This window comes from Daktulosphaira vitifoliae, unplaced genomic scaffold, assembly GCF_025091365.1.
Source record: "Daktulosphaira vitifoliae isolate Bord-2020 unplaced genomic scaffold, ASM2509136v1 Scaffold_5, whole genome shotgun sequence".
In the NCBI taxonomy this organism is placed as follows: domain Eukaryota; kingdom Metazoa; phylum Arthropoda; class Insecta; order Hemiptera; family Phylloxeridae; genus Daktulosphaira; species Daktulosphaira vitifoliae.
The window spans coordinates 8,166,377-8,178,998 of record NW_026099576.1 but is presented as its reverse complement, the minus strand read 5'-3'; the positions used below and the strand labels follow the sequence as shown (position 1 = coordinate 8,178,998).

The 12,622-nt window shown below is 28.3% G+C and overlaps 1 protein-coding gene across 1 annotated transcript; it reads right to left on the bottom strand.

Annotated features, from left to right (window-relative positions):
- Positions 1-4,916: 4,916 nt before the first annotated feature.
- On the bottom strand, positions 4,917-5,831 carry LOC126907242 (uncharacterized). Its single transcript, XM_050688360.1, has 2 exons — positions 5,171-5,831; positions 4,917-5,002 (listed from the first exon to the last, which is right to left on the bottom strand). The coding sequence occupies exons 1-2, from the start codon at positions 5,784-5,786 to the stop codon at positions 4,917-4,919; spliced, it is 702 nt and encodes a 233-aa protein (XP_050544317.1). The 5' UTR covers positions 5,787-5,831.
- Between the last annotated feature and the right edge of the window lie 6,791 nt (positions 5,832-12,622).

Genomic DNA, 12,622 nt, shown 5'->3' with positions numbered 1-12,622 from the left:
TATTAAAATTATTTTACTATATTTTAAGTTTTAGCTTCGATGCAAAGCTGAGAAGATATTTTTTTGTGACTATCATTTATTTTCTCTGCTCTAACTTGACCTACTTTTTTCAACGATACGTCAAATGATTACAAATAGTTGAAGATACTACCTTCAAAAATTTAAAAAAAATTCTAATTTATCAATTAAACAGTTACTTATAATCTCCATACAGACATACAGTCTCCATACAGACAATTAAAATCATTCATTTCTAATGCTTTCAAAGTATTTATTGACGAATCAAGTTTNAATTAAAATCATTAATTTCTAATGCTTTCAAAGTATTTATTGACGAATCAAGTTTAATACACCCAAAGAAAAACCTCAATCAAAATTGAAAGAGAAATTTTATCAAGGGTTTATGATAATGTTTTATTAATACGAACAAAATAACTATTCTTATAAATAATTATTGTTCAAGACAAGAAAAAAAAATATCATATTGATAAATATATCATTGATTAATAGTAATGATATATTTATCAAATTGAACAATGAATTTATTATATAGATCGAGGTTTTTCTCTGGGTGTATGATAGGTTTCAACTACAAAATTAAATCATTTTACTTTGTAATTTAATAAATTTTTTACTGTATTTGTGTGTACTATAACTAGACTATAATATTCCAAATTTTTTGGTAACATGTTGCTATATAAATCATTTCTAAAAAATATAATTGTTAGTTTCTCCTGAATTAACAATGGATTTTTACAATTTTATAATAGATTTTATAATCAAATTTTATAATACGCTATTGAGTAGATCTTTTTAATCCCTTTTTTAGCTTCGATGCGAAGCTGAGAAGATATTAATTTTACTATGATGNTTTTCTCTGCTCTAACTTGACCTACTTTTTTCAACAATACGTCAAATTACTACAATTCGTATCTATTTATTGGTTATTTTAGTTAAAGTAAAACATTAAAATTAATTCAGTTCATATTTTAATTGTAGTATCTTCTTAAACACCAAAAGATACTATGAAATGATTACTATTATTTCTATTTAAGTTATCTATTACGATATAAATGCAAAAAAATATTGAGCTACTCTGATAAATTTACTATAAATAGTAATTATAAAATTTCCTGACTGCATATTAATCTTAACAATACAATTTTTTTAATTCTCATAAAACTTTCTATTTAATGATGTCAATTTTAAACTTGCAATTGAGTTAAAAGTTACGGCAACATATTTAATTTTTTTTTACGATAAACTTTCACAATAATTTTTCACTAACCTAAAAAACCAAAAAAATTGGTTAAAAATGAAATTTTGGACTGATTATTTTTAATATATTAAAAATCAAAATCAGTAATAATTTGACAACAAATTTTTTTTCTTTTAATTATTATTTTATATGTTATTAGTAATAATATAAAAAATTTTATATTTTAATATTTTAAATATATATATTATATTTTAATATTTTTATATTTTAAAATTTTAATATTTTTAATTCTGATGAATTTTTCTTGTAGTCCAGTGTATTTATTCATAAGTGACAAAAATTTTTTATTAAAAAGTATTGCATCAATCTCTTTAAATTTTTATACACGTTAAAAGTAAAGGAATATACTACTACTTTATAATTTCTGCGTATGAGTTTAGACTTAACAATACTAAATTATTGAATATTAATTTCATACTAAATTTAATTACTATTATTATTTTATTGTGTTTGTCGCTCATTTTTCTGAGCTCTCACTTGACCAATTTTTTCAATGATATGTCAAATGATTACAATTTGTATCTAGTTGAAGATATTACCGTCAAAAATTGATAAAATGTCCACTTTATCAATTAAAAAGTTACTTAGCTCACATTCTCAATATAGACAATTACAATCATTAACACGTTGATAGACAGTTAATGACATGGTATTTTACAAACACCTACTTCAAAATGGGATGAGATGCATGGGGTCAAAACAACTTCCTCCTTCATAAGAAATCATTGAAAATATTACTGCTATATCAGTAATGACATTTTTAAAATAGTTTTTATACCACTATTATAGCAGTAATATTTAAAAGTGACCCCAGACGTCAAATTTTAATATTACTGTCATAACAGTAATATATGATTTTGTCCATCAACGTGTTAATGTCTAATGTTGTTAAAGTATATATTTTCGAATTATGTATGATATGATAGTATGTGCCAACTATAAAATAAATAATTTTACTTTGCTTTTATTAATTTCTTGACTATGGTATACTAACANTTACTTTGCTTTTATTAATTTCTTGACTATGGTATACTAACAATCTATAATATTCAAAGTTATTTGGTAAAATGTTACTGTTTAAATGATTTTTGGTTACCTTATTTTATAATTGATTTTTATAATTATAATCAATTTTTATAATACGCACAACTGATTAGATTTTTTTAACAGCTTTCACAAAGCCAAAGATAATACAAAACTCAAAGTTTAAATTTAAAAATAAATTTATTTGAAATAATTTTTAACGTATCCTAGAGCTACACATTATTAAAAAAATTGTTTTTGAGCCATTTTTAGCTAAAAATGGAAAGTTGGGTCTGAAAGTTTTAATTGATTGATACGATGAGTAAATTTTTCAATCTATCCAACGAATTAATATTAACTTATTAATAAATTATTTTTTTCATATAAAACTCTAAACTCATCTATAGAATTAATTACTAAAAAAACGGTAGCACAGTGGGGTTGCAGTCAAGTGGTTACGCAGCAGTTAGGATAAGTATAGATAGGTGTCGGTGAGTTGATTTCCAAGACTTATTTTATGTAATAATTGATTCCCCGGGTCAAATTAGAAGATGTACGAGTTAATTTCCAATACACATATGAATTCATTCCTAAACTTTAGCCTATTGTAACGATATGAATTTATAATTTTTCATACTTCAGCCTATTAGCGTTATCCAGGAGACACCACGAGGAGGTTGGCTGTTAAGTCTCCCAAAAAATTTTTTTAGCTTCGTTATGAAGCAGAGAAAGTATTTTACTCTTTTATTGTCTTGAGATAAAAATATTTAAGTTGAATTAATATAAAATAAAAAATGTAGTCAATTATCATCAACATAATTACTAAGATTAAGGTAAAAATTTAAAACGTTTTATGAAAACAAAATTTATATCCATATATCAAAATTAAAGGTTTAGATTTTTCACTTAAAATAAACTATATTAATAAAAAACGATTTTTTTTATGGAGACGACGATTTGCTGTTCATTAAAAATAACATTTTTATAATAAATAGTTTTACTTAATTATTAGTCTTGTCACACAAAATGCAATAGAAATCAAAATGTTTGTAATCATTTAGTCTATACTCATCAGCTATACAATCAGTTACCACACGACGATAACATGTAGTGCATGACACCCATTCAATTCTGCTGTGATGTTCTATATACTTTTGGCAATATAAACATATGTTTGCCATGTCACCTGAATTTTCCAACAATAAACTTTTTAATTCGTTTCTATAATTATTAGGGTTGAACTTCTTGTCGAAATGTGACTTATTCATTATTGTGATAGCGTAATATATTATATAAACTCCACAGTTATAAGCATCAACTTGTTTTGGTATGTTTTTGGCTTTACATTGAACCAATGATACTTGAGGAATTGGTTTTTTAACATAAATACAATGTTTTTTTAACCCTCTATATAATTTTTGAAACTTTTGCTGATTGTATTTTGGATCTTTAGTAGGATTCATTGGGTCTATTATGCAACACTCTTTAAGTTCGAAATTAATTACNGAAACACTCTTTAAGATCGAAATTAATTACTGCAATAATCCAATGATTCATTTTTGATAATTCTATATGCCATGGCATAATGAGAGTACTATTTTTTTCGAAGTTATACCTATTTATCTGTTCTTGTTTTTTTTGCGTACTACTTAAAATTTCTGTTACTTCGTTACAGTATAAAACTTTTAAAACTGTTTGTTTATTCATAGACTGTATGGCCAAACAAATATCAATTACAAAGTTGCTTAGCCAACTTTCTCCATAAAGACAATTAAAATCATTAATATCTAATGTTTTTAAAGTATATATTGTCGAATTAGGTATGATATGATAATAGGTACCAACTATAAAATTAAATAATTTTACTTTGTTATTTATTAATTTCTTAACTCTATTTGTGTGGTCAACTACCAGTCTAAAGTATTCCAAATCTTTTGGTAGCATGTTACTGTATAAATTATTTCTTAAAANTAGTATTCCAAATCTTTTGGTAGCATGTTACTGTATAAATTATTTCTTAAAATATTATTTTGGGTTTCATTTGATTTTAACAATGGATTTTTACAATTACAATCCATTTTTATATTACACTCAATTGATGAGATTTGTTTTATATCTTTTTGATTAGATTGTTTTGAAATTAAATTCTTATAACTTTTTATATTTATCTGTCCATTGCCATCAGTCATACTCAATGACCGACTGAAAAAATCTTCCATTGTTTCTATTTCTTCAGGCACCATAAAAGCGTCGTCGTCTTCTTCATACATAACTGATTGCAATACATTGTTCGTATAATCCAACATTATACTAGGTTCATTTTCTTTTGATGGATTTGTTAATTTATTGACAGATGAATTATCTTTTTTTAGAATAATTAAGTACGCCCCTTTTCCATTACTTGGCCATCTCTTTTCAGATACATTTTTATCATTACAACATATCCATTTGAACTTTTCTTTTAAATATACGGTATAATGTCCAGATTTAGTATCATCGCCAAAATGAAATATTGTAGCCAAAGGCGTGTAAAAAAAATTTTCGATTGTAAATTGAGCTTTAGAAATATTTTTCAACTTCATATCTGTTATTTTATTAATTACATTTTGACCATCTATCCAAGCAGAATTGAATAATGACAATTGTAATACAATTGTAAGTAATCATTTGCCTTTATTATTTCGTGTCGTCTTTTGAAACCTCCTTTTTGATTACAGTTTTGGCAAGAATAATCAGCTATATTTTTCAACTTCATATCTGTTATTTTATTAATTACATTTTGACCATTTATCCAAGCAGAATTGAATAATGACAATTGTTATACTAAGTAATCATTTGCCTTTTTTATTTCGTGCCGTCTTTTGAAACCTCCTTTTTGATTACAGTTTTGGCAAGAATAATCAGCAATGGATGTCCATTTATTTTTATTCAATTCAAGTAGACTTTCTAGCTCTATACTATGTTCACAATTAGAAGGTAATTCTAAACGTTTCACAAGATTTCGTTCCTCTTGAATGCAAATTTCTTTTTTACAGTTATCACAGTAACTTATACAACTTTCGGTAAAACTGAATAAGATATCATATATACTACGGTTACAATTCATTAAAGCTTCCATAAATTCTACACAATCTTGTTGCTCATTTCTTGTAAAAATCGTATTGTTTAAAGTGTCATCAACATATTTTCTAATTTCAAACATATTAGTCACTTTATTAGCTTCATAGCCAATAAGCTGTTGTTTTAATTTTTCTCCAACTTGACCTTTATGAATCGCACTTACTAACTTATCACAATGATATAAAGCTTGAATAACAGAGTTTGCATAACATGATACATTATCTATATTTTCAAAGCCAATGATTTTTCGAGAAATCTTTATTTTATTTTTCACAATTTTTTTTTTTGCAATTGATACATCTGAATGATCATTGTCATCGGTAATGCTCATTGAACGATTAAACATATCTTTCATAGTTTTCATATCTTCAGATTCAATAAGAACGTCATCATCTTTACCATGTACAACTGTTNCATATCTTCAGATTCAATAAGAGCGTCATCATCTTTACCGTGTACAACTGTTCCAAGTGTTTCATGCATGTTCAATGTGTTTATTTAAATCCTCTGAGGATTGTAGTTTTTCTTTCAATGGTGGTATAGAGTAGTTATCAATCCTTTCCTGGTTGTTTGATCGAGAAGGAGATTTTGTTCCTTTGTCCACTAAAATCAAAGGTCTATGGTCACTAACCAGATTTTCATAAACAATTACATTAAAATTAGTGTTGGTTATAACATTGTCAATACAAGTACCATAGTCTGTTGTAATTTCATTGACAAGTATTTTATACTTCATCTCTTCTATAGTTTTATTAAGAACATTGGGGATTTTATAGAAATTTATATTGAAATCCCCAATTATAATGATGTTTTCTTCATTAATACCGATGATATTTTTTAAGCATTCACACATTTTGTTTGTAGGAAATTTAGGCGAAACATATAATCCGACATATGTGTAATTATCAAGGATAACACAAATAATTTCCATGTGTTCTTTGTTATGAGTAATAACTGAGTGTTCACTTGACTTGAGACTATGACGTATATTATTATTTATGAAGCATATTGAACCACTTTTGCCATTGTCATGAACTTTATTGATCCTACATACCTCTGTGAATCCTTCAATATTATAAAAATCAGAATCTGTAGTTCCAGTTTCTTGAAAAAATAGTAAATTTGATTTTAATAATATTTTATCAGCAAGAATGTGTTCAACATATTTGTTTAATGATCTTATATTGTGGGAAACACAATATATCGGGTGACTATTTAATGTCAAAAATTCAAATTTAGGTTTAATTGTACAAGATCGCAGTCTAGTCATTTCAACATTAACTTTAACAGTAGGTTTTGGCGGATTAGATGGAAAATAGTCTATACTCAAGCCCTTAGCCGATGTTGCTCTACTGCATCCAACATAAAGCATGTTGCACACTAAATTCTTTTTAGGCACATGATATGCAACATTTTCATAAGTTGCCCCTTGCGATTTATGAACAGTCAAGGCCAATGCCTTAACCAAAGGTAATTGTGTTCGAGTAATTTTCCGTTTCTCTGAGTTACCAATTTGAAATTCTAAGTGTGTAATTTCAATAGGCGTCCAGTGAGACCAGTCGTCAGATACATCTCCTTGAGGAGATAACTTTCCTTTAACTTTTTGTCTGGTGATTGAACCAATTTCTGGTTCGTCAAATTTTATCCACACTCTATGTGCAACTTCTTTACCATTAGCAGTTACTGTTCGGTTAATTTGCATCAATTCTCCAATTGCGCCATTGACAATACCATCTTCTGTACAGATATTTGTAACAACCATGTATTTTGCTGTTAATTTTAGTATTAGTGTTTTAGGTAATCCCATTGTTTTTTGTCTTGGAAGATTCTTTGCTGCAGTGATGTCAACTTTTCTACCTGTTGTATCTATTGCTTCAGACACAAAACTAGTAGTATTTAGACTACTTAATACTCTTCTATTCATATCATCTACCTCTTTATTTGTGGCCCATAGATGCATAACGCCCGGTTGAAAATTAATATCTAATGGTTTTGTAAGATTCATAAAAAAATCGATATCTTTTTGAGTCAGTTCTCCTCTTGCTAATTTAGTTAATACTACAGAAAATTCTTTATCATCTTTCTGCCTCATAATTTCAGTTAACTCATAAAACTGAAAAGTTTCCCATATCGCTTTCGTCGCTAGTAATTCTATCGAAGTTGGATATTTGGCAACTATTTGATCAAAATATTCGTACAGTGGTGTGGATAAAACTGGTGGTAATTGATAAAAGTCACCAAAAACAATCACATTTATATCACCAAATGGTTTGTCAATACGTAGAATATGTCTGAGTCGTTGATCAATGTAACCAAGAGTCTTTAAGCCAACCATAGAAATTTCATCAATTATGAGTAGTTTGACATTAGCCAGTTGACACCGTAAAGTATTTGATATGTCAGCACCAAGTTTTGGTAATATCCCAGAAAATTGATTAATTGGTAATTTGAATGCAGCATGAAGTGTTAAACCTCTTATACCGTATGCTGCTTTGCCTGTAGGTGCTGTGAGTAACACAGGAGTAAGTGACAAATCATCTATATCTGGCCTGACATTAGCTATTCTAATTGTTGATTGAGCTAAAGTCCGTATAAGTACAGATTTACCAGCCCCAGCTGGGCCAGTTACATAGCATAAAATACTAGGTGCACCTGATCCCCATATTTGCTGTCTAAGTACATTAGTAACATGATAGAGAATCATACGTTGACCTTCATTCATACATTTCACTAGGTTTATAAATTGTTCGTTATTAATTTTATGTACGTTAAACATTCCATTGATTTCATTATTTTTATCTGAATTATCAGCATCGTCATGGTCTTNCAGAATTACCAGCATCGTCATTGTCTTTAAAATCTCCTATATTCAACATTATCTTATCGTGTGGGACCCAATCATCCGGTAATTCAGTCTCATTAATATCTTGTTGCTTTTCAACGTTATTTATATCTTCATCTAAATCTTCTTCTTCAATTTTATTGAACTGATAATACATTTGTTGAATTTGTTCAATATTTTTTTCATATACTTCTTGACAATTTATATTTTCTATATCATTGTATTCATTTCTCCAAGGAAAAAACAACATAATTCTTTCCCTATAAAAGTCAGCAGGACTTTTATCGATACTAAATCTTACGTATCGAATAATCTTTCGAATCTTACGCTTATGCATAAACTTGTTGGGTTTCCCAATTAGAACATTACTTTCATAAAATACATCATCATTTGATTCAGCGTCTATTGTATCATCAGACTCAGAATTATCCAACTTTTTATATGATTTTTGTTTACTTTTAATTTCAAAGTCAGCTGCAAATTCAGCTAGAGTTAAATTTTCATAATAAAGTGGTCTACACGAATAATATTCTATTAGTCCATCACAAAATATATCAGTAGATTCAGGATTCATTAAACCCCGAAGAGCAATAGGTTTAACCATGCGAGTTCTTTTATCCGAATGACTTGTATTAATAAATACGTGGTCAGTAGATGTGCATGATTGCTTTATTCCTAAACAAGTGTAGACCGCTTCTTGAGCAGATATTTCTTGACTTCCGGAAAATAAAGACGCAATTTTCCATAACTGTGTTTTTACAGACATGTCTGATGATGATTTTAAACTTTCTACTATGTCTTTCATAAGCTTAGATATACCTCTTTGACTTTTTCCTATGTATTCAATGACATATTTGACACAAGAATATGTATCTAAAATGAACTGAATGTCCATATTGGACTCCCATAATGGAAGTAAAATTTCATTAAACCCAGATACCATACGATGTTCCATATCTCTTTTTAAAAATACCATGGGTCGTTTAATTCCAACCCTAATAATAGATTTATATTCATTGTAGGATGTTATTTGTAAATTATGCAACATTTCTTCTATAGATTGGTTTTCTGTAGATTTATAATTCCTTAGGTATTGCATTAAAACTTTGTATTTATGTAACCGTTCTTTATAGNGTATTAAAGCTTTGTATTTATGTAACCGTTCTTTATAGTTTGAACTGGTTTCCGGCGTTAGTGGTGTTAATATACAAGTTTCTTTCATTGGAGGATAAGGTATATTAAATCGACAATTGTTAGTCTCTTTGTCTTTTGCACTACGATAACAAGTATGTGTATGACGGTGAGTTTGTTTTGATCTGCTATATGCATTCGCAGGGCTGTCTTCGGAAACCATGCATTGTATATACTTATTTATAAGGGTCACACAGGCGTCAAATGTTTCAGGCTTGGCAGGGTCAAATTGAGGTGCGTTCACAAGCCATAAAATCATGTGAACATGTGGACTACCACGATGCTGATATTCAACACGATAGAAATAATGGTAAACTGGGTGTTCATTAAAAATTCCATTTTTATTTCTTATCAATTTAAATAAAGCTCTAAATCTTTGATCAAAATATGTAGCACAAACAACAGGATCTTCTCTGATTAAATTTGATTTTTCTGCATATGGTAAATTTAAAGCGTCTTCGTCAGATATTTCAATTTTGTGACGTAATTTATACAATATTTTCAATAAATCACTCCATGTTGACTCACTTGGGCTAATTGTTAAAAATATTGTAGGGTGACCTAATTGTCTTACCATCGCAAAAGTATTTTTCCTTACAGTGGCTAAATGTGATGGTGAATTCTGTACATTGTGTAATAAACGGTAGCCTTGATCATCATCAATCATTTTCGTTAGATTTTCAGAATTTGCAACGTCACTAGCTGTTACATTTTCTTTTTTATTTTTTCGCATAATTATTTGTACATTATTTGAAATTTGTTTGTGTACAAAAACTTTACATTTGAAAAATAAATTTGGCGTATCTGCTGCAAAACGCCTATCTATATTCAAAAGTTCTGATCTAATTACCTTGGAGTAATTTTTTAATGGATCTTTAAGTTTTCTAGGATGGCCACCAAACAAATTAGGAAACGCCTTTTCTTCGGCATGGTCATCAATTAGGATGGATAAGGGACTCATACCTTCACCCGGAGCAAAAGACACATAGTCACCATTTTCAACCATAGTGTCTATAGTTCCTGGGTTGACTAGTTCATCATTGTCACTCTTATCGGACTCTTCACTAACTAATAAGTCTATCTCCTCTGTCATTGTTTGAATATAATTTGTTACATGGCTATACCATTCTTCGTCAATTTCTACACCTTTGTACAATGGTTGGTCTCTAAGATCCATCAAAGCCCTCACAACTAACATAGGGCGAACATTTTGGTATAAATAATGTTGCTTAAAACAAGATTTTCTTTTTAATTTGACTTTCATAATTTTAATAGTAGCCAAATTTTCTGCTTTTCGTGGTAGAATATTGGTTGTTTTTGTCAAGTCAATTGGTACGTTTACTACGCTGCCTTGAATTTTCAATTGACCTTCTCCNCATTTACTACACTACCTTGAATTTTCAATTGACCTTCTCCTCGAAGACATTTGAATACTTTCATAAACGGTAATCGCAGTGACACCATTTGTCTTTCTATTTGGTTAAGCTCTTTAACTGATTGTGGAATATGATTTAATTGAAAACCATTTCCAACATACAATGGTGGAATTTTTAATTTTTTTAAATGACCATAACAACTTGTGCATACTAGTACACTTTCGCTATCATTGTAATCAATGTTAATACTAAGTTGTCTTAATAATTTTTTTGAAGTTTTGATTATGCTACTTGGTAATCTTAAACGGCTACAAGAAATACAAGTTTCAGACAAACCTTGCGTTTTTTTTAAATTATATTCTGACAGTAAAGTTTCCCACTTTTGCCGTTTTGTATTTAATTTTTCCTTTTCACGCAACCTGTAGGAAGATACATGATAAAAACGTTTTCTACGATTTGACCCTATGCTGCTATCTGAAGAAGCTCTTCTTTTAAGCATTCGAATTTGATTTGCTCTTTGATAGGCCCTTCTCATATCAGGATTTTCTAATTTATTTTTCATATTAATTTTAGCAGCTTCTATATTAGCTTTTTTTATAGCTGGGTCATTCAAACGTTTCTTCATGCTAACCTTAGCAGCTTCTATATTAGCTTTTTTTATAGCTGGAACATTTAAACGTTTCTTCATGCTGACCTTAGCTGCTGCTATATTAGCTTTTTTTATAGCTGGAACATTTAAAAGTTTCTTCATGCTGACCTTAGCTGCTTCTATATTAGCGTTTTTTATAGCTGGAACATTTAAACGTTTCTTCATGCTAACCTTAGCAGCTTCTATATTAGCTTTTTTTATAGCTGGAACATTTAAACGTTTCTTCATGCTGACCTTAGCTGCTTCTATATTAGCTTTTTTTGTAGCTGGATCATTCAAACGCCTAATCATACTTAAACGAGCTGCTTTTCTATTAGCTTCTTTAATATCGTTATCTATTAATCTTTTTCTCATATTTTTTAAATTAACTGCATTTTCTAATTTTCTTTTATTATAATATAATCGTGCTCTTTTTTTAGCAACTTTCTCATTATTTTGTTCTCTAATTCGAAACTCTTTATTTTTTCTCATAATATTTATGTAATCGCGTTTTTTTTTTAATAGATTTTGCAGTTATACCCATTTTGACCATTCTACTTGATTCTTTTTTTCTGATGTCAACTATGTTAAATTTATTATCATCATTATATTCTCTGTTTACTAAGTCTACATCATCAATATCATGACTGTTAATGATATCATCAGTAGAAACACAGTTAGAAAATTCCGGATCATTTAAGTGAAAATTATTTTCAATAGTAGTTTCAACATTTTCATGCGATTCTGAGTGTTGTACTAATATTCTAGCACAATCAGTTTTATAGCTTTTGATAGTTAAACTATTATTAGTTATATTATAAATGTTTATACATTCTTTATATACTGACTATCTATTGGTTTTGTTGATTCGTATTTTAAGTTTTCTACAAATATCGTCGATTATATCTGAATTAAATATTAAAAAATTTGACATAGAGTAATTCGATTTATCTAGAATTTCCATTATTTTAGAACTTCTATATCTATGATTTACTGAAAAACTATTATCTGTTTCAATCACAGGAACCATATCATTTTTTAAGATTTTCCTTAGACATGAATTTTTATAGTTAATATAGTACAAAATTCGTTTTTTAGCTTCGATGCGAAGCTGAGAAGGTATTGGTTTTACTATGATGTGTTTATTTTTTTTTTTTTTTTTT

Excerpts from the sequence above, each read along its gene's own strand:
- LOC126907242 (XM_050688360.1), bottom strand. The coding sequence starts at position 5,786 with ATGAAAACTATGAAAGATATGTTTAATCGTTCAATGAGCATTACCGAT. Across the intron at positions 5,003-5,170 it reads AAACTGTAATCAAAAAGGAG|GTTTCAAAAGACGACACGAA; the intron begins GTTTCAAAAGAC and ends ATCAAAAAGGAG.